The 27,326-nt window shown below is 46.4% G+C and overlaps 1 protein-coding gene and 1 long non-coding RNA gene across 2 annotated transcripts; one reads left to right on the top strand and one right to left on the bottom strand.

Moving 5' to 3' along the window:
• Nucleotides 1–472: 472 nt before the first annotated feature.
• PCK1 (phosphoenolpyruvate carboxykinase 1) lies at nucleotides 473–6,103 on the bottom strand. The gene is made up of 10 exons (XM_023231940.2): nucleotides 6,009–6,103; nucleotides 5,580–5,843; nucleotides 4,961–5,142; nucleotides 4,315–4,518; nucleotides 3,997–4,184; nucleotides 3,164–3,326; nucleotides 2,500–2,724; nucleotides 2,280–2,411; nucleotides 1,756–1,851; nucleotides 473–1,553 (listed from the first exon to the last, which is right to left on the bottom strand). The coding sequence occupies exons 2-10, from the start codon at nucleotides 5,801–5,803 to the stop codon at nucleotides 1,099–1,101; spliced, it is 1,869 nt and encodes a 622-aa protein (XP_023087708.1). The 5' UTR covers nucleotides 5,804–5,843; nucleotides 6,009–6,103; the 3' UTR covers nucleotides 473–1,098.
• A 2,119-nt stretch (nucleotides 6,104–8,222) lies between these two features.
• Nucleotides 8,223–12,182, top strand: LOC111555660. Its single transcript, XR_002735589.1, has 2 exons — nucleotides 8,223–8,372; nucleotides 10,239–12,182. It is a non-coding gene; the product is annotated as an uncharacterized LOC111555660 (long non-coding RNA).
• Nucleotides 12,183–27,326: the final 15,144 nt, after the last annotated feature.

The raw sequence follows: 27,326 nt of genomic DNA, 5'->3' as shown, positions 1-27,326 counted from the left end.
TCCTTCTCAAGAACAGTTGTCTTCCCCTGCTCCCACGTGGGGATGACAGTTGAGAAAACTGTTGCTTTGAAGAGTTAAAAGGCAAAATCCTATGAAACTGTCCACAATGTAATTTTTGTGGAAGCCTAAGCCCCCTCCAGACCCAAATTGTCAAAAAAACATGCATTAAATCTTCCCAGTCCAGCCACAGAAGCCTCACCATCTAAATGTTTGTAGAATTGTTAAAGGACGCCAACTAGTGGCTTCAACAAATTCAGAAAACCCCAACTACGGTTCCCTGACTCATTCCTCCCCATCGGCTCCTTCCTTCTCCCTGGGACCAGACAACCCACCTGCTCTTCAAGGGTGATTCTGAACATCCCCACCTTCTTGGGGAGGGGGCAGGATTTAAATCACAAGATGTTTAATCAGAGTTCACTCTGCTTGGTAGCTCAAATAAGAAAAACTGAGCAAAGCAAATCCATCTTTTCTATAAAACTTTATTTTGTAATTTTTTTCCAAGAAGTAGTAAAGGGGAAATATTGCAATTATGTAAAGGTAAGGAACAATGGTGTATAAAAATAATTTAAGCACTCTTATTAATAACCAAGCAACTTTTTTTCAAGGAAAACTAGGAGGTCATCTTGCCCAGGATTTTTCCAAAGGTATTAAATATATTTTCGATAACAGCACATACAAATACACATACACAAATATACCACACAGACACATGTGGACGTATATGCACACGCATACACACACACATATATATACAACTCAAGTATTTTTTTGGTGTGCATTCTAGCTAATCCACACAGCTAAAGTGAAAAAACAGTAAAAAGATCAAATGCCTGAGTAACCTTAAATTTGAACAAACTATGCATTGGGTGTAAATTTCTGGAGGCGTGCCAAGATTTCCCTTCTCAATTTCATTGGCTACTAGCTGGTGTTCTGTGGTTCTTACCCTCAAAAAAATCAAAGTGTGCCTTTCAGATCTGTGCACGGCAGTGATGATTGTTATGGTGGCATCAATTTGGGAAAACTTGCCCTCTCTCGCTTCTATCGCACCTTGTGGATGGGAAAGGGGATGATTTTAAAGGTAAAGCACTCAGGCTCTGATTACATCTGGCTTATTCTTTGCTTCAAGGCAAGGATCTGTCTCTCGATTTCACAGGGGAGGTCAGCATTGACCTGATCCTCCAGATACTTCTCAATCTCTTCCACTTCCTCCTCCCAGAATTCCTTGGAGATGCTGAAGAGCTCCATGACGTTGATGTGCCCCAGGCCTTTCAGGTTCAGGGCATCCTCCTTGGGGATGTAGCCTATGGGTGTGAGCTTGGCGCCGGCTTTCCCATCAATCCGGTTGAACATCCACTCCAGCACCCTGGAGTTCTCTCCAAAGCCTGGCCACAGGAATTTGCCTTCCTTGTCCTTCCGGAACCAGTTGACATGGAAGATCTTGGGCAACTTGGCTGCTGGGTGCTGGGCCATGCTAAGCCAGTGGGCCAGGTATTTGCCGAAGTTGTAGCCAAAGAAGGGCCGCATGGCAAAGGGGTCGTGCATGATGATTTTGCCTGTTAGACAGAGAGCTTCCATTGGTAAATGATGCTCTCCTAGGCAAAACTGACCCCATTGATTGTTGACATCAGCATGCTTTGTTCTCCTCTCTCTCTCTCTCTCCCCACACACAGACACAGAGAAGGAGAGAGATATAAGAGTGATGAAGAGCGCTCTAATCCCACTTCTCTGTGGTTTCAAATCAGGACTTTGACTTACCTTTATATTCTGCAGCTGCCGTGGCCTCTGATCTCATGGCCGCCCCCACAAAGACTCCATGTTGCCAGCTGAGAGCTTCATAGACTAGAGGGACACCTTTAGCAGGAAAAAAAAAAAAAAGAAACATTCATTAGAGGCTTTAAAATTCAGCCTCTACAACCAGTGGTGTCATTCACAACATGGAAAGACATGGAAGACAATAACTTTGTAATTGAGCTAGTTTTGCATTCACCAAGCTAAACTGCAGAAAACTGCTAAGTCAAAGTTACATGACTGAGGCCACAAAGTAAAAAGTAAAATTTGATCAAGCTATGATAGATTAAGGATTCAGAAAGGTTCCAGGTGACCAGAAGGGTTGGTTCTACATTTGAACTTGCCAATTTTTCTGGCTCTTTGGAAAGGAAGCTCAAGAAAGGAAGCCCCTGGGTACCCTCTGACAAGGTCATGGAAAAGCAGAGATTTCACAGATGCCCTTTGGTACCCAGCACACCCATGTTCCCAGCCAAAATGAAGGAGAGCCTCACCAGTAGGTCTACGGCCTCCAAAGATAATGCCTTCAATGGGAACGCCTTCCGGAGACTCCCAGGCAGCATCAATGATGGGGCACTGGCTGGCAGGGGTGCAGAACCTCGAGTTGGGGTGGGCACAAGGTTCCCCTGTAAGATGGAGAAAGGCCCATGAGTGCCTGGCTCAAACAGGCAGTCCCTGCAGCCCGGCGCACCGAGGCCTCTGGCGGGGACGCACCATCCTCTGGGCTCCACTCCTTATTCTTCCAGGAAGTGATGGTGACGCCTGAAGCTAGCGGCTCATCAATGCCTTCCCAGTAAACGCCCCCGTCGCTGGTCTCGGCCACGTTGGTAAAGATGGTGTTCTTCTGGATGGTCTTGATGGCATTGGGGTTGGTCTTCACAGAAGTCCCAGGAGCGACACCAAAAAAGCCATTTTCTGGATTGATAGCCCTTAAATTACCTGGAGATTTAAACCAGAGAAGTAGTAGTGAGTGCCAGGCAAAGCAGAATACATACTCTTATATCTTGCCAGACTAATTTCTATGCCAACTTCTCAAATCTTTCTTCCCTCCCTAGAATATACATTTATCTCTTTTCATCCAAGCATCATATGCAACTTTGAGATGTTTACAATTCTTGCTTCCTCCACAATTTTCCACCAATACCAATTAAACAAATGTATGTATGTAAACAAACAGCAACATATGGCCCAGTTTCAATCCAGATTGAATATTAAATTGAAGAATTCTTACAGAATACATATTTCTAAGGTTTGGCCAACTCTGGACTTACAGATTTTAAAAATCCAAACACTGGATCAAGGAGAACGTGGCATGTTTTGAAGGTCAATAATTCACTCGAGTCCAATCGTTACCAACAGTTGGGTCTAAAAGAGTCACCTTGTGCGTCAAACTTCATCCAGGCGATGTCATCCCCAACACACTCAACCTTCCACCCGGGGAGGCTGGGGTTCATCATGGCCAGGTTGGTCTTCCCGCAGGCGCTGGGAAATGCTGCTGCCAGGTACTTCTTCTCACCCTCGGGGTTAGTTATACCCAGGATCTGTTGGGGACAAGATTCATTTTTTTTTTTTTTTTTTGAGATGGAGTCTTGCTCTGTCGCCCAGGCTGGAGTGCAGTGGCCAGATCTCAGCTCACTGCAAGCTCCGCCTCCCAGGTTTACGCCATTCTCCTGCCTCAGCCTCCCGAGTAGCTGGGACTACAGGCGCCCGCCACCTCGCCCGGCTAGTTTTTTGTATTTTTCAGTAGAGACGGGGTTTCACCGTGTTAGCCAGGATGGTCTCGATCTCCTGATCTCGTGATCCTCCCGTCTCGCCCTCCCAAAGTGCTGGGATTACAGGCTTGACCAACCGCACCCGGCCGGGGACAAGAGTCTTTGTTGTGATCTTTGTTTCCTTCTCCCCGAGGTTGGTACTTCAGCCCAGAGGTTGGAATGTAGGCCCTCAAGATCTATTTCTTCAGGTATCAGTGCAAACAAACATTCACAGAATCATGAAGTCCAAAGGATCTCTATGGTCCCCTGGTGTTTGGGGGCCTTCAAAAGTGATGTATACGTGTGCACTAATCATTACTGGTAGGGTTTTCCAATCTGTCTGGGAACCTGCACGCTCGGAAAGGTGTACTAGGTCTTGTCGGATGGGAACTGTAATGCTGTTTGTTTCTGCCACCCCCAGGGTCTCTCATCTGCACCTCAGGGCTTCCTGCAGACTCACCAGCATGTGCTCTGCCAGCCACCCTTCCTCCTTGGCCAGCCGGCTGGCTATCCTGAGAGCAAAGCACTTCTTCCCGAGCAGCGAGTTCCCACCGTACCCACTGCCAAAGGAGATGATCTCTCTGCGGTCAGGCAGGTGGGCGATGAGCGTCAGCTCCGGGTTGCAGGGCCAGTTGTTGACCAAAGGCTCTGTGAACAAGGACCCCTCCCACGTCAGTGCGCCAGGGCCCTGCTTGGGGGTCCCCGAGGCACCCGCCGGGGTTTGTTGTTCAGCTTTCTTTTTTTATTTTGACTTTTGATTCTGAAATAATACACTTACTTTGTAAAGGCAGAGGGCATCCCACAGAATGGAGACATTTGACAAACTCCCCATCGCCCAGTGCTTCCAGGACGGGCGTGCCCATCCGCGTCATGATCCGCATGCTGGCCACCACGTAGGGTGAATCAGTCAGCTGGATGCCGATCTTCGACAGAGGCGAGCCCAGCGGCCCCATGCTGAATGGGATGACGTACATGGTGCGACCTACAGGGTACGATGGGTGGGCACTGGTGAGAAATGACCTTGGACTTCGAACGCAACCAGCATTGTTTTCCCAGGTAGACCCATTTTCACCTCTTCCACTAACACCACCACACCCTGCTGGCCACCAGCCCCCCTAGGTTAGGAGAGGCCACTGGAGAGTGAAGAGCCTGCTGAAATTAAAGAGTTTTCATAAATACGCAACCAGGTCCCACCAAGCTATTGAAAACCCACATGCACGGAAATGGTTTCCACGTTTGTATAAGACAGTCTGTGAAAGCAGAAGAGGGATGTGCATTTTCGACACATTGCCAACTTCATGTATGGAACTGGAAGGTATCTGAGGTAGTGGGATCTTCCATTACTGTTTGAATTACCATTAGAATAGATGTCATAAGAAAAGGTTCTCTGCTATTTTTCCCAATCAAATCAACGTTCCGCTCACCTTTCATGCACCCTGGGAACCTGGCATTGAACGCTTTCTCAAAATCCTCCTCTGACATCCAGCGACCGAGCTGGCTGAGGCCTGTTTTGGGGATGGGCACTGTGTCTCTTTGCTCTTGGGTGACGATAACTGTCTTGCTTTCAATCCTGGCCACATCCCTGGGGTCAGTGAGAGCCAACCAGCTGCAAAAATCACAGGCTTCCTTTCAGCCAAGCACCACGGGCAGCGAACCATCTCCTTCAATACCGTGGCTTTCAATGCCTAGCAGAGTGCTGAGCATGCTAACAACAGTCCATCCATGTGAACACACAGACCATCTAAGACATGGCCAGGTGGGCATTTACTCAACTAGGAGCTGGTCTGTAGGACGGGGGCTGTCTTTCGTTTTTATCAAGAATCTAGTTGGCAGAGTTTTTGTGCACACCACCTCATTTAAAGCTTGGGCTAGCCCACTAACGTCACAAAACTCAAATCTGTATGGTTCTGACCATTGCATTCAACTTCTCAAGAATCTGAAACTCCCGAGAGGCCTTCATTCACCTTTCTCCACCAACCCCCAGGAGACACAGGGGAGCCCTGCCTGCAGGGGGCTGGGGCAGGCAGTACGGGCCGAGCTTACCAGTTGTCATACTTCTTCAGCCGCCTGAGGATGCCCTCCTCTTCCATCTGGCCCAGAAGCCGCGCATTCTCCTCCTCGGAGCCATCGCAGATGTGGACGTGATCAGGCTGACACAGCTCAGCACTGTTCTCAAGAAACTCCCTCACTGCCTTGGGCAGGCTGTCCAGGGTTCCCTGGATGACTTTGGCCGAGAGGTTCAGGCCGTTTTGCAGTCGAGGAGGCATTTCTGCAGAGCGCTGCTAAGGGGCACGAATGTGAGGTCACCTGAAATAGAAAACGCAAGCGTCCTGAACAAAAACAACAGACATCTTCAAACACATTCGATGGCCTTTTGCTGGGGCCGTGCATTGCCAAATAGTTATTACTCTCAGGGAAAAAATGAGTTCATCTTTGTAATTTTTCGAAATGTAAATGCAAAGCTCTACTTACCTTTCTTCTCTTTAGATGATCTCGAAGGGAGATCCAAGGTTTCTTTCCGGGTTCTTCCCGCTGGCGAGTTTGTGTTCCCAGTGGGAAGGCCGTGCTCGGTGGCAGAACCTCCCAGCTTTAAATACTGTGGAAAACAATAGTCCTGCCCCTCGGCTGCACCCAGGGAGGCTCCCCACTGACATCAGGGGGCAGGTCTCTGGATCATGGCCAGGGTCAGTTATGCTTTGAGCCAACTCACTGCAACACGCCCCAGGGAGATAATCATTGAACAATAGTTGTTAATGAATGCTGGGAGACTTCGGGCCCTCAGCCACCCGTAGTGAGTTTTGACACAACTTCCAATTGACTAAACCTTGATCCATTTTACTGCTGATGCAAAACACAACACTCTTTTCTTAATAGGCAGGTGGGGTCGAGGACAAGGCTGCCCAGGGCACCTACTGGACTTCAAGGGCTGCTGGCAGCACATTTTGTGTGCCAAGAGCTGCTGGTTGGCAAAACACCACAGCTATAAGATGTCATCCCACAGCCAAAGTTCACAGTCAAAGTTCGTGGGAAGGAGGCAGCCTAACTTGGGCAAATATGTGGCTTATAGGCAAAGATTGGAAATACCTAACCTAACTGGGGGCTAATCACTCTATTGATTGTCTGCTGTGTGCCCCCAACCGCCCCAGATGTAAACTCCATGAGGGCAGGGATTTCTCCCTATTTTGTTCATTTTTCTATCTATAGTGCTTGGCATAGAGTAGGCACAGAATGCACATATACTGAGCACTGTTCTAAGAGCCTGGCATCCTTACTACCCTCTGAGGTGGAGGCTATGAACAAGCCATGTACAGATAGGGAAACTGAGGCAGAGACTGTGTAACTACTCCCAGCTGGCTGGTGGGTGGCAGAGTGAGTATCTGAACAGGATGAAGTTGGGGCCTGGAACACCACGTCCCTCCCTGTGAGGTACCACCAACTTTCCAGAACCTTCCCTGTGTCCTCCAGGGAGTTCTGGGCTGAGTGCAGTTACTCCTGCAGTCCACTAGACACTGTTCACTTCCCTGGCAAGTCTTAGAATTTAGGGAGTGGAGGGGGCATGGCAGTTTTGCTAGATTATATGCTTAAGCAATGAAACCTTTATAACAGTTATAAAGAATTTGCTTTGCAAGCCATCAGACTTTCAGTCCAATTTAATGAACTGTGGAAGCTGCTTGCTAGAGTTTGGAGAACATGGGGTGAAACGTCAAAAGAGCAGGGCTAGGCCTCAACTCCCCACAGCCAGCCCACACTTCCGTGGAAGCCTCTCTGCCTAAGATGAGGTCAGGTGGGGACTTGGCCCATCTTCCTGCTGGGATGTGGGATGATCCTGGAGATAACCCCAGGACTGGGCTTAGAAAGAGCTGCTCTGCAAATGCAAGGCACTGTGAATGGTAGCCTCCAACCAAACTCACTTAGAGGACCCTCCCAGGGGACTTGGGTCACACCGTGTTGGGCATGCACACATCATCAAGTTCCACCAAAATTATCAACCCTTTGCTAGGTTTCATTTAATCAGATTTTATTCAGCCAGTTGTGTCTTTCAGGGTAACTACGATATGAGGTGCATTTTGTTTCATTTGAAGTTATTCCCTGTTTAGGTCACTGGCATTCGTTATTAGTGGTGCTGTCATCCATACATAAGTTCGTGTTGTGTCTAAACCCAGCAGTGACGTGATGCTCAGTAGCTGAGGCCACTTCCTTAGCATCTGACATCAGGGAATTAGCCATTCCAATGCACAACCACAATTCCATGACACACACATCACTCCCGGCAAGGCTTGTCCCACCAAATTAGTAGAAAGTCTCATTTTGCTGATAAAAAGGTAACAGGTTTGAGTCCCTGAAAGAGCACATAGATTGAAAACAAAAATGGGAAAGCAGAACTTATTTGGAGTCCTAAATGCAACCCGTCCATTCAAGGTGCTTATGTTCTGAGTCTTCTGGGAGAGAAAAAGCTAGTTCAAGTAAAATGTCAGAGCAGTGAGTCACCACCGACCCTCAGCCAATCCTTTCGTTACCTGTGTTTACAGCGTGGAAGGACGGTGTGACTCCCCCGCAACTGTCCCTTGTCAAAATGTTAAAAAGCAAACATTGGTTTACAGACTTGCCTCAAAGGACAGAGGTCTCTGGAAGAAGAATCATAATAAAGTAGAGGGTTTTGAGGACACACAGGCAGAAGTATGAGTGCAGGTGCCTTAGGTCTTGGCAGATGATACCCTCGGGCCCCCATCTTTCCCTGTCCTTAGAGACTCCCTGCCCCAACGGGGACTCATTGACAACAGTTTCAAGGGGCTGGCGGAAGGCATGGGTCTTGCCCATCTGACCATCAGCTTATTTGTAAATAAACCTCAAAACTAAGTACTCTCTGTTGGTTTCAACAGGGACTTGAAGAAGCAGCCGAACAGGCGCCCTGCTGGTGGGATCCCTGAAGACCCCCGGTGAACCCCCTGAGTGGACTTTGCAGTGTGTGCTCAGTGGGTGGGGCATGGAGGCGTCTCACTATGCCTGTGAGTTGCGTTGGTTGTTTCAGGGGCAGATGCTATAGAGACCTCCTAGCTTTTTGGAGGCTCCTTAGGCTCAGATTTTCTTAGGTCCAAGGCTACTCTTCTTTTGAAAAACGTATAAAAAGTTGAACCCAGGTACAAAATGAGGGAAGGAAGGAGAAAGAAAGACTGGACACTAAAAAAGTTTCAAACGAAAAGGGTCTTCCTCCCTGCACCTTCCTGGGGCCATTCCATGTTTTGCTGTTACTCAGGGATATCAATAGCTTTTTCCCTGCTTTGTGACCACACCAGCTATATCCTGATACAAGATCATCAGACAGATTTAAAAAGGTAAAGAGAAGTTTTACATCCAATTTGCTGCAATCTCATATTCTCTAGGAAGCCTCAGCTCAAACGTTTATTAAATGCCTGCTATGTCTCTAGCATCGGGCATAACAATCTTGATAATACTGGGCTTTCTCTGCATGCCAGAAATGGGATGCATTCCATGATTTTCTCTGATGTACATACCTTTGTTATCGTTCCCATTTTATAGATGAGGAAACTGAGGGTCTAAACCCAGCTGGGTATAGATGAGTGTCGAGAAAGGAATCATCCAGTCCTTCAACAGGGGATGAGCAGCTACTATTGCCAGTTCTGTAGATGTGTCCTCAAACTGAGAACCCTTTCACTCTCTATACCCCAGCGCCTAGTCATCAAGCACTTGCTGAGCACCTACTGTATACTGATCCCAGGGTCCACTTCATAGTCAAGAGCATGCCTCACTCTTAGAAGGGGGCTCTTCTCTTGGGGTTTCATGCTCTGGAGTCACTGCCTGAAATTCATAGTGATCTTCTAAGTTTGTGTCACTTCTACATTTGAAGGGATGATGGGACATGCAGCGTGGCTCTTGCCCAGTTCTGCCTCCCTCAGCCTTTCTGCTTCTGAGGATGGAGCCTCAGCTGCCCGCTCCCCTGTCTCTTCCTGCTCAGTGACCACTGCCACCCTCCACCCCGACAAGGGTCTGAGCACAAGCGCGGGGAAGTCAGGTCAGGGTTGTGCACCCGTGAGGGTCTGCACTGGTTTCCATGTGTATCCCCTGCCTAAGGGAGTGCAACATCAAACAGCAAATGCAAAATATGCCGCAACAGATAGACCATGGGAGAAAGGAACATGGGGTTTTTGTCCTTTTTGAACAAGGGGCCTACATCTTTATTTTGCACATGATCCCACAAGTTATGGAGCTCTCCTGCATAAGAAACAATTTCCTTAAAGACTTAAGATGGAGTTGGGGAGACCCCCACCCTGATGTTAGAATATTTGGTTTATCATCAGACCCACATGATAGTCCAATTAGAGAAGTTGTACATGGCCAAGCGCCACATAGACAGTTCCAGTGGGAGAGCCAGGGCCACCGTTTGCTATCTAAATTATCTAAAATGTAATCAAGACATTGGTACAGAGCTTTGCAGTTAGTGAGAAACTTCCTTGAGCTGCTCACACATGGCCCCTGCAGGAGGGGGCCAGACAGTCACGGCAGACCTAAGGAAGCAAAGGGAGTTCCAAACACAAGTCCTCTGGGTCCCCTGGGCCAGGGTGTGCCTGTCCACCACACTTGGTCTACTGAGCATGTGTTAGGGAAGAAGTAGTCAGTGGCAGGGCCACCTCTCAGGTGTCATTTTGCACCTGTGATGGACTGTAGCCCAATTTCTCCCAACAGGCTACCATGAAGGGTTCTGGAAGAGTGGGTGAACTGGACTTTGAAGAGCCTGTAGAATGTCATGCAGGATGGAGCAGTGACAAAGACAGCAGAAAACACAGGCAGGGACAGCCAAGATGCAGCAGATGTGACCGGGGGAGGTGGGTATGGGGAATGGCTGCGTTCCAGGTGAGCAACAGAAAACAAAGTCATGACTTTGGTGGGGTCTCACGGTGGAGGATTCAGGGGACAGTCTGATTGCAACACACGTTGGTGTTTCTTGGTTACCTGGAGGCCAGTAAAAGAACAGAAATCCCGGGCCAGGTGCGGTGGCTCACGTCTGTAATCCCAGGACTTTGGGAGGCCAAGGCAGGCAGATCACCTGAGGTCTGGAGTTTGAGACCAGCCTGACCAACATGGTGAAACCCCATCTCTACTAAAAATATAAATAATTGTCCAGACATGGTGGCACATGCCTGTAATCCCAGCTACTCAGGAGGCTGAGGCAGGAGAATCACTTGAACCCAGGAGGCGGAGGTTATAGTGAGCCGAGATCTCACCACTGCACTCCAGCCTGGGCGATAGAGTAAAACTCTGTCTCAAAAAAAAAAAAAAAAAAAAAACAGAAACTCTAAAGACTCTCAACAGCAGTGCTTGGAGGTCATGTAAAGTCAAGGTCCGTGTTTTCCCAACTGGGTTCTAAGGGATTTAAGGTGATTCCACTCACCCTTCACAGAGGAGAGAGAGAAAGGCTGCGGGAGACGGGCTCTAAGCCCTCCTCACCCATGGCATCTCTGATTTGACCTGTTGTACATTTCCAGCTTCCATATTGGATGTTCGTAGTACAAGGAATTTCACAGCTGGAACATGTTGAAAATCCACACAGCACAACCAAGTTGTGCTGAAGAGTTGAGAACCAGAGATGGCAAAGACACCATTTTCCCAAGCTAAGGCTCTCAAACACACAGCCACGACCTCCTCATTTCACCCCAGCCACTGATGGCAGTGACAGGGACACCCAAGGGATGACCACAAAAATGCCCCTTGGTTCAGGAATCTGAATTTGCAGGAAAGCCTGACTCTTATCTGGTAAAGAAAAAAAGGGACAGTGGTTTTGCTGAAGGTGATGAGAAACACACAGTGTAAATCCTGTGTCCTGGGATGAAGGGTATTTATGCAAATCCACCTGGGTCTCTGTTGCCAATGATACTACTCACTGGGCACCCAACTGGCCCCATCGTGAAGCTTCTGACAGCAGGAAAACACCAGTCAGCCTTGTAATGATCGGCCACAGAGTCATCCACCAGGGCGATTCAGGTCATCCACCCCACCTCAGTTGTGTTTGTTAGGGGCAAATATTTAGAAGTTTCACATCTGTGGGGTTATCTCAATGTCTTCGCAGTCTGGAGGGTATCTTCACAAAGTTGAATGAGTCAAGTGCCTATTCTGACGTCATAAAATCATATAATTGAAAATGTCCTTAAAAGATGACATTACTCCAGCTCAATGGGTAGGGACGTCTCCTCTGGGGATGATTAAATGTTTTGGATCTAGACAGAGGGGCATTACACAATGTTGTGAATGTAGTAAATGCCACTAAATTATGCACCTGAAGATGGTTAATTTTATGTTCTGTGACTATCACCTCAATTTTTTTAAAAGATTATATTGTCCAGTCTTTTATTTTGAAGATGTCGGAGCAAGGGGTTGGAGGATGGTATCCAAAGCCCACTTAGGGTGCAGACAGGTCTCTAACACACCCATCACCCTGTCCAGCCTTCAACCTAATCATTCCCACTTCACTACACAGCTTGTGCTGTCATAAGACAGTGATCTCAGGGCTGAATGTACCCAGCAGAAACAATTCACAACCCTCAAGAACTCTTTCCCCAGAAGTGTTGTGATTTTGTTTGTTCTTGTATTTTTTTCCCACAATAAGGAAATAAAAATGAATCTAGACTTACACCACTTTGCTTGGTGCCTGTTATTAAAGCATGATTCTTGCTGCAAACATGTGCCCAGAAGACAAGTTAAATATCCAGGTATTAGAACCTTTGGGAGGCCTGGGTATCTCCTGTTTCAGTCACCACTGACCCACAGCAAAGTGACTCTGTAAAAGCTGGCTTATTTTCTTCGGAGCTTTCTCTGTCAGATTTATGGGGAGGTCTACTGGCACCCCAGCCACGAGAAACCACGCATGTGCCACAGCCCAACATTACACGCCACCTCCATCCCAGGAAGGATCTCGCCCTTCAGAGAGCAATGCCACCTCTCTGTGACGCTGACCATTCGCTTATATGAAGGCTGCAGCCCAGGGCAATAATAGGAGAATCAGCCTCAGAGTCAGGACAAGCAGATTCTAGAGCTACTCTCCTGTGTTAATCTTCTGGGTACTTCTTAGAGTATAAGATAGAAGCATCCCTTTTCATTTAAGCTGTTTGGAGTTGGGTGGCCTTGTTGTTTGCAGCTAAAAGCATCTTAATGAAGACAAGATCCCATAGTCATTTTACAAGGAACAAGACTCAAGAGACCTGGGTTGGTTCCAGTCTCAGCTCCCCCAGAAACCTGCCCAGGCCTCATTCTCCTCACTTGGGCGGTGCAGACATGGATGAGATATGCTCCAAGGTCATAGCCACTGGGGATGTCCTGTCCCTTTATCTCACTGTACACATTGCCTGCCGTAGATCCTGAAGCCCATGGTGGGTTTTTTGTCTGCCTCACTCCACTCTCACCTGCGCTGGATGGCTGGCGGCCCGGTGTCTGCTGAGCGGCCCTTCTTGTTGGAAGTTCAGGAGGTCTTTGCTCCTATGCAGCATGTGCATGTGAAAATGGGCTGCTGAAGAAACCTGCCAGGGAATTTAAGTCCACAGCTACCTTAGGTGGAAAGGGATGACTAAGGAGGATAAGACGAAAAGCAGTGTGAAACTCAGGCTTGCCCCCATTTTTTATAGGCCTGCCTGAGTTCTCTCCTTCAGTTTGCATATCATAGAGCATATCCAGATTTTTATTAACATCTTTCCCCATTCTCATTTTTTCCCAACCTTTGTTTGCATATGATTTTTAGAGTTGAGGGCACTAGGTGGCTACATGCGGTCTTTTAAAATGTGTGCACCATCTGTGTTAGACTCTAGAAGGACCAACGGAAGATCTGGGACACAAACAGATGGCTCCATCATGGCACTGCTGGGAATGAGGTGTCCGCTGGGCAGCTCACTAGGCTTTGGTTTCCGTTTCCTCCTCCCTAAAGTGGAGACGGCCCTGGGGATCCACAGTGCCCTTGATTTCAGGTATTACAGAGTAAGCAAGTCCATTCTCTGAGTGAGAACAAATTTGCCACTGAATACTATTTCAAACACACTCACAGAGAAAAGACAGCAGCACCAGGCAAGGCATGAGCAAAAAGAACTAATTGCATAGTTACCACAAAAACAATCCAATGCGCTTATTTTGCAGCGAGAAAATGGATCCACTTTGCAGTGCAGTTAACTCTATTGGAAATAAAGATAATTGCTTGAGAACTGAACGCTACCCATCCCCGGAGCTCCCTGGTAACTATGCAAATTGTTCCGCTTGCCGGTAATAGTGCAGCGCGGAACAAAAATGTCTTTTCTGATCCACGCTGGGGACAATTCCAAAAACTCAGTAAATCTAAGTCACCCTGTCAGCTCCTCTACCAAGGAGGGTAGAATTCACATTTGTCAAGGCTTGGGCGATTGGACACATCTCCCAGGATAGGGGTCCGGCCTCTGCACACCTTGTCAGGATCAGGGGCCTCTATCTGAACTATAGAAACCTGAAATATTTCCAAGTGGACATCTAGTGGACATTGAGCATCCTCAGGACTGCTGTTCTTGTAGCCTGGTGCAGAAGTAAAGTCCATTCTCCTGCACACAGAGAACACGATTTATCTGAAAAATGACCACAGAGTCTGATGGGAAACGATGCCAGTTGACAAGCGTCCTTCCCAAAACTAGCCTACATTGCTTTGAAGAAGCAGCCTAGCAAGATCAATGGCAACGGGGAAAGAAATGTACATTTTGGTGTTTTGAATGTTTAAAAAGCAAAATCGTGAAGCAGATGAAAAATCCGCTATGGGATAATAGAATCACAAGCCAACACAGATAGGGAGGGCTCATCTTCTCGGTAAGTGGGTGTTTCAAACAGGAACCTGGGAAGCAGGGTTCAGGGCCCCCTGCACCTTCTCATATATAAGTTCTGTAATTCTTTAACTTTCGATTCCATGGATTTCTACCCTCCAGTTTTCTGCCGAAAGCTGGCCTAGGTTATACAAGTTTTCTTTCCCTGGCTTGGCACAAGGAAGCGATGATGCAAGAGGCCTCTTTCCAAATCCCTCGCTGCCTGTCGGGAGCTGACATGGCAGGGCCAGCAGGGTGAGGACGTAGCTATCTGTTGCAGGGGCTGGCCTCAGCTCCCAGGCCTTTGGAGCTCTCTCCGTAAGTGCCAGAGTCAAGTGCTCATGAATTGGAAGGCAATGGGGTCCCTGGACTTTTGGACACTAACTTCTATACGGTCTAATCAACCTCACTGAGCAGTTGATCCCACTTGGTCAGTAACAGCATCAGAAGTAAGGATTGCGCTGAGTGTGGTGGCTCATGCCTGTAATGCCAACATTTTGATAGGCTGAGGTGGGAAGATCACTTGAGTCCAGGAGTTCAAGACTAGTCTGGGCAACATAGCAAGACCCCATCTCTATGTTAAAAATAAAATCTTTTTTTAGAAGAAGTACAAATTGGCTCAGTATTTTTTATCTGTAGGGTCCATGGGGTGGTTTGGGGAGGCAATGTCGTGTAGAAGCCAACAGTGTGGGTTCTGGAGGCAAGGGTTTCCTTTTACATCTTGACTGTGTAGCCCTAAGCCAAGGCATACCCTCTCTATGCTTCCTCGATTTCCTCATCTGCAAAATGAGGATAATTATGGCACCTGCTTTTTCACAAGGATTAGATTTGGGAACCCAAATAAACATACTTAACATAGTGCCAGGCACATCTGAGCAGACACTCCTAAATTCTAGAAGGGGGAATTAAAAATCACAGTTCTTTTGGGGTGCAAATTTTTTAATTTATTTAACAATTGGCTCCTATGGAGTGCTAAGTATGGAGGGGACAAGACAGTCCAAGCAGAGTTGACAACTTCTAGGAGTCTGTATTCTCACTCCTCTTAGCATCCTCATTGCCCCAAACCACACCTGGTACATAGTAGGTGCTCAGCAAATGTCTGCTGCCCAGGCCCAGCCAGGAAGACCAGCTCTACACCCGTGGGAACTCAGCTGCACAAGGCTACGAATGACTAAGCAGCATGTGTGTTGTATGGACAGTAAACACACCCACTCCCCAATAAATCTCTAGACATAGAGTAATGGTGATAGCAGCTTGAGTTTTTATTTAACTTTTTCCATATGCTTTCCTGTCAACTCCTCTTGTCTCTCACTTTTTTGAATCAGATTTATGTTACTATGTGCGTGGAATAAGCGGCTCGTTTTTCACTCCTGACACCGCTGTGCCCCTTGCTTCTTCCCCTCCCCAGAGCACATGCCACCTAGACTTCTTCAAAGGCTCCCACCCTCATGGAGGCATTTTTCTGAACTGCACTGGTAACTTTTCTGGAAGTCCCACTGTGCATTCCCATAAGTGTCAGCATCAAGAGTCACACACTTAGGCGAATTCAATAAAATAGGTATGCTAAGTCACCCAAGTCGTTTTCCAAGTCCTCTGAGTTACAGTCGAACGAGCTCCCATTAGCAGAACTCGGAAGCTCATGGTGAACACTGGTAAACACTTCTGGTGAGAGACCCGTCCTGACAGCTTTGATGAATGGCTGAATTCATTTTCCACCTGGCCCGACTCATTCCAATTGCATGCTGCTAAAAACACCTTTTTCATCTGCTCTTCGCTGAGTGCTGAGGCACGAACAAAAGTCCATTCCCTAGCTGAGTACCTAATTTTTATTAATAATATCTTTACTCTATCAATCATTGTTAACTAACGGGAACATTTGAAGAAATTAATTTAAGCCTGCCGAAAGGAAACACGGCAGCCGGTACACACCCTCCCAAGTGGATTCTGAGGCTCCGGCCACATCCCAAATGTGCACAGCAAGTCAGGCTCGCTGGGCCCGATTTTCCCCAACAGAGGATAGCTGTTCCCTCAGAGACAAGGTGCTCTGTACAAAGGGGCTGTGTCAGCAAAGCAATTTCTTAATTGCTTCCCGTACCCCACCTTATTCCCCAGAAGCCTGGGGTGGCTGCAGCCCACTCATGATGTGAAGGACTGGCCCTAGCATGAGAGTGTGCTACTCACTCAAGTCAGCTCTCCACATTTTAACCCAAAGACAGAAAGTAGTAGAAGAGGAAGACATAGTAGAGGCTAAAGAGCTAAATGAATGACAGGCGCGGGAACAGCTGTAAGGGAGCCCCTGACTCCCTTGTATCCCTGAGTATCCGTCGCCTAGACCTGCAACGTCCATTCAACCTGAGACACTGCAAACCACAAAAAGCCTAACGTTTGTCTCCCCAGGTCTGGAACATCCTGGGAACAAGATGAGTGGCAATCACCTCATCTTTCAGGGGCTCATGTTCATCTCTATCCAGTCAAATTCAATGTGCAGGACACAAGTTTAAGGAGGTACACAACCACCCCTGCACACTGAGTGCTTCTTTAACCAAATGGAATGTGTGTAGTCACAAAACAGGCCAGGCTGGATTTTCACTGAGCTGCCTCATGGTGGTAAATAAAATGTTCAGGTGCTTTGAGTCAAGCATGTCTTTAAAATACATGTATTTTTCTATATGTGTCAAACACTTCTGTGTTTAGACATTCCTGCAAACATATTCAATGTGTGAAGCCTACTTAAGCAGCCTTAATGCATTGTTTCTTCATTTCAGGTGAAAAGCCCAAGTGTCCTTTATATTAAAATGGGTCTTCGCAGCCTCCACTTGCAGAAAAAGAGAAGGAGAAGGAGAGAGAGAGAAACAGAGAAATTAAATAATTGCATTTAGTAGGCGACCACATATAAAGTAGCTTGTGTGAATTAATGATAAATTCTTTGGAAGAAAAACTTCTTGACTTTTTTTGTTGTACTTTTAAAAATTGAATGCAATACTCATCAGATAGCTTCTTGTGAGCTGTCAAATTATTTAAATGAGAGCATATCTGACATTTCCAGAGGAATGAGCTGGGTGAGTACTGAAAAGACAGTGTTCTCTGTGCTGCTTTGATGGGCACCGTTCGGGCTTTTCAAAATAAAGGTTTTGAGCACTTTAATTTTGGAGTGACTTGCCATAGTTCAACACAGAGATTTAAAATGCTCTCAACTACTTTGGCAAAGAATAGAGAAAAAGTTTTGTGCTTCACGACAAACAGACGAACACTCCACAAGTGACATTTGAAAGGCACTGATGGTGGGTAATGACTCCTCAAAATACACTCAGGAAAGCGCAGCTCCCTCATTGTTCTTTATGTATCTAATTATTCCAGGTATTGTCATGTCAAAAAAAAGTTTTATGTGACATGTGTTGTTCCTTAACAAAAAAAAGTCTAAGTCAGAGATGAAAACTAATTCTCCCCGGGAAGCCAAGGCCTGCATGGGCCATCTTGGTGAATGGAGAAAGCTGATCATCTGCGGCTACAGACAATTGCATTCTAACAAAAGCATTTAGCCACTGCAGGGCTGTCCACTCCTCTCCACTCTGCTTTCTGCAGTGCCGTGAACATTTGTTAACATGTATCTGAGTGCAGTCAGCAGTCTGGGCACCGTGCCAACAGCTTTGAGGGGTGAGACAGCCATGGGAAATCACATAGAACAACCAGAGGAATCCTGAACATTTCAGTCCATTGCTTTATTAACCTGTTCCATCTGCTGATTCTCTGCTCTGTCTCAGACCATGGTCCGGCCTTGGAAGCTACAAGGATCTCCTTTGAATTTCACAATCAGCTCCCACTTTGTGAGTTGAACTTGATCGCATCCTTGAGCCACTCTCATCCCCAGTTCAAGGCCTTTGCACCTGCTGTGCTTCTGAATGGAGCACCCTTCCTGGCCTGCACATGGATGGGCCTTCGGGTCATCCGGGTCTCAGCCTTTCCCAGCTCCTGCAACACTGTTGTGTTTCCTTTCTGATATTTACTATTTGACATTTGCTTTCCTCACTTTTCTAGGGATTCAATGCCAGAATCTACGACTAACTAGAACTTAAGCTCCATGCTTGACAAAGGCATTGTCTGTCTTGGTCACAGCCCTGAAAACAGTTGCTAGACCAGAGTAGGTGCTGACTAATATTTGTTGAATGAGTGAATTATTTCAGTTTCTGTAAACAGCACGTTTGCTTGATTCTCTGGCCCTGAGCCCCTGGAATTGAGCTTTGGTTTCCAAAGGCCATGTGGATCCTGGAGACCAGAAGCTCTCGGAGCCAGCTCAACTCTGGTTTGAGCACAGATCAACATGTCAGCTTTCTTGTTCTAGACATCGCTGTCTTGAGTTTGGTTAAGATGAGCATCCCTTTAAGAGCAATCTCCTCCCAGGATATGAAAAGCTGGAGGTCATAACTCTGGGACCTGGAAAGATTAAGTAGACGTGAGTGTCTCCCCAATGCACTTGGGACACCTTGGCCAAGGCTCAGCCTCTGTGCACTACTCTACCTTGTTTGAGCCTCTAAACACATCATTGAGAAGGTTCTGGGTTTTATTTGCATGGAGCACTTTTACCTCTCTGTTTTCCTGAGACCTCCCAAGCCTCTTTCTGTAATCATTCTTTATTTAGAAAACAAACTAAAATAAACAAATTGTGTCTTGCTGGATTTAAAAACAGCACTCAATTAGATTGATTGCAAGTTAATCCAAGAGAGACAAATGGGCACTTCACAGCCTGTGCACATGGCATCTTTAGGACTTGGCAGAACCTTACTTTCTGAACATGTTCTGAACCTGAGGCAGAACCCGCATCACCACCTGCCAAGGGGCTGCCTTTGAAACTATGTGGGAGTCTGGGGGGTTGTCACAGAGTTGGGGGTAGCGCTACAGGCACATGGTGGGTAGCAAATCCTCCACGTAGTGCAGAATGCAGAACAGGCCATGTCACAGTCCTGCCCTGCAGGGCGTCTCTGCACCTTTAGTCTCAGCGGAGGGCACTGAAGGTGAACCCTGCCCACAAGAGGTACTTTGCATCCTCCTGACACATGGGATGACCTCCCTCGGGCAGGCAAACCTGCTCCACGCCCCATCTCCTTTCAAGTGCAGTACCATGCAGTGAGTCACCTTAGACATCAAAGCATGAAGCAGGAGCACACTTTGTATTCATGACTGAGTTATGTTTTTGAAATTAAACAATAATTTCCCTTATGCTCTGCTCGTTTACATAACCATACCAGTAAAAACTCTTATGAGTCATAAGGAGACAGTTCAGGGGGCTTAAGTTCATCTTTCATCATAAGAGAGTCAGCCCCCATCCACCGAATGCCAGCTGAGCATCCCAAACACATGCTGTTTTAATGAGACCCTTCTCTGGGCATTGTTAATTAATGTATTCATTTATTCATTAAACCTTTCAGGGCAATTTACCATCTGAAAAGAGAGATGATGGCAGAACTATAGGCTTGTTGCAAAAGGTCTACAGTGTAAGCCTGAATGAACCAGTTTAGAAGATGCTAAAAAGGTTTTCAATATTGAAAGTATAAAAATTAATTAAGAAAAGAAAAACAACATTTGTGGTGGTAAATCATAATATGCTAATATAGAAGAAAGGCAATTATATATTCATCATTTTCAGTAAAATGGTTATTATCATAGTGTGGTATTATAACAATGACACAGTTATTTTAAAATAATAGGAAATTTATCTTACCTTTTCTTGCATTAAGATATAATAAAATTATGCTCTGAAAACAAATGATGCCTTCTATTGTCCTCATGAAACATTAGATAGGCCTGGACGGTATGCTAGGAACTTTCTTTATTTTGCTGAGTGTTTCCTTTAGTGAAAACCTGCTCAGGAAGTGCCCCGTCCATGGGCATTCCCTAAGGTCTTGCAGCAGGGAAGACAGGAAGAGCAAAGCAGGACCCTGCATGGGGGTGCAAGAGGCCCGCACTCAGTGTGGTGGCTCCGAGGATGGCATCAATTTCAAAGGAAGCATTCCTTTCTTCATTTGGGTATGACATTTGAAACTAGAGAGAAGCTTCTGGAAGGACAGCGAATCCCTCCTCAACCTGCAGAGGCCACTGTGGCTGAGCATGGTTACTGACCTCAACATAGGCTCAAGAGCACGTTTGCAGGAGGAACTCGCATCTCTCTAGATCCCACTCTTACCACGATCCCAGAGCTGAGCTGCTCCACAAACTTAAAGCTTATCCAAACTTCAAGTCCACCAGGGCTGGCAAGGCACAGCCGGTGTTTGAGTGTGATGGAGTTCTCTGTGCAATGTGTTCCCATGACACAGCGAGGGTCACGTTTGTGCTTGGGCAATGCATTATTTTGACTGAGAACCTGATAGAACTATTGCCAATGGAGGAGGGAAAAAAGGCAACCAAATGCCAAAGAAGAAAAAATATTCAGAGTGGCCATGCCAGTTTCCTTTTTGGTGTCAGGACAAAGGAAAGCAATGTCATCCAACTCCAGGTGGGCTCTGAAAACGCCTCCCTGTGGCTGCAAACCACGCACCCGCCCTCGTGGGAGATGCACATTCACGGTGATGCAGTGGCTTCAGGAGGCAACCTGCCTCCTGAAGCAGGTGTCAGGGAGATCGGAAGCAAGAGTCCTTGCTGCTCATGTGATCTTGAACAAGCTCCTGGCCTCAGTTTTCTCATCTGAACTAGAGGGATAAAACCAGCACCTATTGCATAGGGCCCCGGTGAAAATTCAATGAGAACACCCGCATTGGCCCAGGGCCCTTAAGAATGTTAGCCATGTTCTTCCGCTCTTTTCTTTCTGAACAGAAGAATCAAAGAGATCCAATGAGCCCCCCCGCATCCCCTCAATCTTGCACTTCATTGCCACCTGCAAATGTTGGCAAGTCCTGGTCCTTTCCATGTCAGGTCAGAGCTAGCTACTCACAGGCACCTACAAGCCATGATCACTTCACCCAGGAGCACCCATCTCAGACTGTCTGATCATGTTTCCAAATGAAAGTACACTTATAATTTGTCTGCTTCTTAATTTCTCCTAAGACAAAGTGACAGACTCCTCTGCTCTCCCCCTCTGTGTTGGCTTTCATTATTCTCTCTTTATTTTTCCATCTCGCCCACTCCTTTCTGTGGCTCAGCCTCCCTGCTGTACTGCCGTTATCACTTCAGTATGAGCCCACTGTCTACCTGGCAACCCACTATTATGCACTTATTTTATTACTTGGTTTCCTACCCCGATCTTGTGATTCATTTCTAACCTTTACTGACTGCAACGTAACTCCTTTGCCATTCTTTCTTTCCTCCTCACCCCGCTCCTCAACCCTCAACTTTCCGATGTCAGTATCTGTTCACACCTAGTGTCCTCATAGTACAGAAAAAAAGACTTTTCACAGCTCCAGGTGGACAACCTTGTTTTTCACTCAGAACAATCCATTTAATAAAATGAAGTTTTATTGTACTGGGTGTTTTCCTGTTCCTTTGAGTAGGAACAGGAGAGATAAACAGGAGTTAAGAAGGGAAATGAGGTGATGAATGGGTCCCAAGGGCAGATCCTGGACCCAAGACAAAAGTCAAGACACTCCTCTTTTTAACGTGAACTTCATTACCTGATTACATAACCAAGTGATTATATAAATGTGGGTTAATGTTCACAATTCAGGCAGTCCATACATGGAGTTTCAGGGTACTTTTAGGATAGTACAGGACAGTTTAAAAATAATGAGGAACATCCTGAGTTAAGGATGTCCCACTCAAAGAAATCCCAATGCAGTAAACATACAAAGTTATAGAATAAAGTAAGTTCTTTTCGTGTAAATACTGGAAAGTAGATGTCAGAGTGGGGTTTTCTGGATAGATGCTGGGAAGAAAAATGACCAGAAGAGAATCTTGGAATCACAGGGTACTAAGAGCTGGAAAGGCAGCCAAGAATCTCCCCACTGAACTCCCTACTATTTAGACAAGGAAACTGAGGCCCTGGGAGATTAGGAGACTTGCCCAAGAACTAGAGCCTGGTCTCTTGACTCCAACATCCAAACTCTTTCCAGCAGTCACATGTATTTGTAAGTGTGAGGTTCAGATTGAGAATTTAGATAAAAATTCAAATCTGGCTGGGTCTGCTGATGTCTGGTCCCATGAGCTCTCCAGTAGAGCCAGCGCATGTGAAAATGAATTAAAATTTCCTTTCAAAAGTATTTATTTGCCAATCAAAAAATCAACAGATAAAACAGGACACAATTAAAATGGGGTGCCTGGAATTAAATGATGTGAGGCATCTATAAAAACTGTCATCATGTGAACACTGTATATGCCGGAAATGTAGAATGTTCTGACATTTTGAGTAAGTTCAACAGAATGGAAGTGAGCCAACAAAACCTTCTTAATTCTGGATAACTCTAATTCATAGTGATTCTGACAGAGGCTGGGTGAAAGTTTACCTTTTAAGATCTTAAAGAAAGTCTTTGCTGAGCAAATTAACAGTGTCAACAGGATTTCGGGTGACTGTTGAAGCTACTTAAAAGCATAAGTTGTTTTTAAACACGGTAAGCATAGTGGGAGTTATAAATGAGTGTTTCTCAGTGGGTATTTTATATGGACATAAAGTGAGTCATTAATACAGAGCTTACAAAACAGAGTTCTGAATCATTCTCTTCTGGTTACTTACTGTTTCCCTAAAGAATTTTTTTGTCATAGCTTCCTAGCCCCATTCTCTCTGGGTTTGAAAGTCATAAAATATCTCTTTTTTAATTGGAAAATAATTTGACCTTTTGCTCATGAAGGCCTTCTCAGACATTAGTCCAAATTACAACAGGACGGGCTCTTCTGGTCATGATACAGAGATCTGCAAACCACTAAGTTCTGTTGGTAAAGAACTTAACATTTTAAATTGGATAGTAATGCAGATAAATACAGGCATAGGGAGAACAGGATTCTCAAAAAACTTAAGTTTAAACACATTACATTAACTTCTGTCCTTAAAAAGCTCTTATGGTAAATACCAAGAGGCCATGGTGAGGTGCCTTTGCAATTTAGAATAAAGTTATCATTGGAAAGGAGAGAACAAGGGTAAGAGCCTACAGAATCTCAGTTAATCCACTTGCAAGCACCGCTGAAGGGAGCATGTCATTATCCCCATTTTGCATAGGAACTTGAGGTCCAGGGTGGTTCATGCGTTCCCCCAAGGTTTTCGTGCTAATAAATATCATGAGCATTTGCACAAGGAAAAAGGCACACGCTTGGAAGAAGTATTAAATAATACACTGCAGAGAAGTTCTGCCTTCAGAGAAGGGCTGAGCGGTGGCTTCCCACAGACGGCAGTGTCGTTTAGACAGCTGTGATCTAGTCAACAGCATTGTGCCTCACATAAGGAAGGGCAGTGCTAAAGAAGGGACTGAAGGGAAAAGGTCTATGAGGTGTCCCTGGGGGCAGAGGCCAAGCCTTGTTCTCCCACAGATTACGCCCAGGTGCTTGTTTATAGTGGCCACTCAGTCTTTGTCATCAAATGGACTAAATCTAGGAAAGAGAGAACTGAAGCAAAGCATCTGGCAGGGAGGAGTGTGTGCAGGTGCAGGCACCGGGGCATGCTTTGGGGAACCACAGGCTTCCCTGTCATCTGGGTGATGTATTCCCCCAGACCAGTGGTTCTCAGCTGGGGTGATTCTGCCCCTGCCCAGGGACAATGGCAGTATCCAGAGACATCTTTGGTTGTCACAACTGGGTGGTGCTATTGGCACCTAGTGAGTAGAGGCCAGAGATGTTTCTAAGCACCCTACAGAGCATAAGAACAATCTGTCTAGCCCCAAACATTGGTAGTGCCAGGGCTGAAAAACCCTCTACACAGCCCACCTCTGTTCCAATTTCATAGTCACTGACTGACCTGCACCTTCTGGCTGCTTGTATTTCTTGCTGGTGGTGCCACAACAGCTGCTACTATTCTACCATCAGAACTATTAATTTTCCCAATAACAATGAGAGCTCCCATTCATTTGAGCCCTTACTGTGTCTGGTCATCATGCTATGTGCTTTTTATAGAGCATCTTATTTGATACAACAACAGCAACAAGCCTATGAAGTAGATAACATTCTGATCCCAATTTAATGTGTGGATCCCAAATCTTAGAAATATACAGGAGTTTATTTCAGGCCATGCGGTTGAAACGGGAATCCACACACTGGCTCCAGTCTGTACTCTGCATCTGCCTGTCCCATTTAAATGATTCAGTGCTTACTCCTGGACCCAGCAGTTTACATATGTGTTCCCCTTTTAGCTTTCCAACAACTCCCGTCATAGGAGGCATGATCACCACTTTACACATGAGGAAACTGAGGCTCAGGAAGGTTGAGGCTTCTCCATTGTCATTAGCGGAAGTGGGACAAGTCTTCTACACCAGCTCTACCTTTCCACCCTATCATGGCTGTCTCTAACCTGTCATGACTGTCTCTAACAGTAACTGCAAGGAGTGGGGCAACTTGGGTGGCAGACTTGGGGTCTGTCTCCCTCGAAAAGGGTTACTTTTGCTGTAAACGAAGACATTGACCCCCTGGTTGATACACCAGTGCTTCTGAGTCTGTCTGGCTCTGCCATAGGGTCCTGACAGCACCAGGTTCCTGGCCTCCAAGGCTGCAAACCAGACCCCAAGCCCAAGCAACAGCTCTCAGATGACCTCCAGGCCTTCTGTGACATTGTTTGCCACGTGACATCAAACCATGACAAGATGCAACAACTTAACCAAGCAAAATGTCACACAATTGCAGAAGAAAACACAAAAGCCATCTTATAAATATTACTGTGTATAAGTTTGACATTTCTGCAGATAGCAACTGAAAGGAAAACTTTCACTTACAGATCAAAGTTCCTACGAAAAAATGTCCCAGTGATATCTTTAGGCATTATTATCTAGAATAGGCGTCAATAGCTATTACATCTTTAACGTTTGTACTGACAATTCAGACTCAGAAGTGTTCCATCAAATGAAGATGAACATTTTGATATTGCTAAGAACGCAGACGTCCTTGAAGCGTGTTCCTTTCATCAGTTCTGCTAGCTTAACTTCCGCAGCTGGCCCTGTTTGAACTCCATTCTCAAGCAGCCAAACTCTTCCCAGCACTGTCCCCACATTAGCAAAAGAAGCAGAAAGTTAATTGGTTTGTAAGCTGCTTGTCTCCCTGCATTCATCGCCAAGGCACAGGACCAGCTCCTGCTGTAGCGAGGGCTCATCTCTGCCCAGGCAAAGACTCGGAAGTCTTTTGTCTCAGTTTATTTGACAACCGCTAGTAATTAGAAAATTACCTCTAAATTCATCTTTCAAAAACAACTAAAGTCCAGTCTAATTGCCAAAGGGTAGCTTAGTCTATAACTCCCTGACAGACTGCTGGAAAGAGGCCAGGGGAAAGTCTTAGGAAGAAAGCAGGCCTAGGGTGGCAAAGTCAGCTATAGATAAAACGTGCATTGGTACACATTAACCACGGAGCCCAGAGCCCTCCGCCTCATGCCTGCGCCATGGAGTCCATTTGCAAGAGCCAAACGCTCGCATGGGGCTGATGACTGAGGAGACTGAGGTTAGGGAGTTATGTGTGCTGTGTCTGTGGTTGTCAAGGTCAGAAACACCAGCAGTGCCCTGGCTCTGGTTCACGGTAGGAACTCAAGACTCAAACATATGTGTGGCATTTGGACTTTCTACGTCCATGCAGCAGATGAGTGCCAGACGCTGCTCAAAGCTCTGTAGGAAAATGGAGAGCAAGACGGACAGAGCCCTGCTTTCCTGGGGTCTGCATGCTAAGGGAAACAAACAACCAACAGGCAAACACATCAACAAGAAAGCAGATAGGAAAGACCCAGAACGTGGGATTGTGATAGAAATCGTGTCTGGTGAAGGGGAATATTTTAGAAAGCAGTTACTTTGGAGAAAGTGCAGTTTGGATAAGAAGGAACGGGCCACGTTTACATCTCAGGGAAGATCTCCTCCTCAGGTGCGCCTGAGCTGGGTGTTCGCGAGGAAAGCTGAGGCTGGGGAGGCTGCAGCTCAGGGAGCGGTGTCACAGGAAGGGAAGGAGACACCAGGCCGAAGGAGCCACTGGCGAGCTGGTGCACACGACCAACGTGGTGAGCCGAGGTAAAACGATGCTATCTGAGAAGAAGAAGCCAGCACCTCATCCTCCTTCTAGATCAAATTTTCAAGGTCACCAAACCAAAGGCTATTCCCTCATGCTTCAGCCCAGGCTATTTAACACAATAAAGACTAAACAAGTCCCAAGTGGGCATCTCCATTAAGAATAACCTGATAAGAAAAATGTTTCAGTCATAACAATGTTTGTGTCATTCAGGCCTCGAGATGGGGATCAATTTATTCATGTTTCTGACCTTACAGCTGTAAGAAAATAATTACAGCCTCCTGACGCAGACAGCGGCCGGCCTGCCCTGCGCTGTCACTGCCGCTCACCGCGTAAAGCACGTGCCAGCAGCACCCTCAGTACAAGGACACCTTGATCAACTTCTCTTCTGCGCCGACATGAAGATACCACAGACATTCCAGCTGCAAAGATCACAATGATAATGATGAAGTCAAAAGCACCATCCTAGGTACTCTGGAGACAAGATAAGAAAGAACAAGAAAAGAATGTTCTAAAATATAAATGGTTTCAGCCAGGCACAATGGCTCACGCCTGTAATTCCAGCACTTTGGGAGGCCAAGGCAGGCGGATCCCTTGAGGTCAGGAGTGTGAGACCAGCCTGGCCAACATGGTGAAACCCTGTCTCTACTAAAAATACAAAAATTAGCCGGGTGTGGTGGTGTGCACCTGTAATCCCAGCTACTCAGGAGGCTGAGCCAGGAGAATCGCTTGAACCGGGGATGTGGAGATTGCAGTGAGCCGAGCTTGTGCCACTGTATTCCAGCCTGGAGTAAGACTCCATCTCAAAAAATAAAAAATAAAAAAAATACATAAGTGGTTTATGGCTTCATGTCACTCCCTCACTTAAACCCTC

Source organism: Piliocolobus tephrosceles, chromosome 20 (assembly GCF_002776525.5).
Source record: "Piliocolobus tephrosceles isolate RC106 chromosome 20, ASM277652v3, whole genome shotgun sequence".
NCBI classification, from domain to species: Eukaryota; Metazoa; Chordata; class Mammalia; order Primates; family Cercopithecidae; genus Piliocolobus; species Piliocolobus tephrosceles.
The sequence above is the reverse complement of the archived record's forward strand: the minus strand, read 5'-3'. Positions and strand labels throughout refer to the sequence as shown.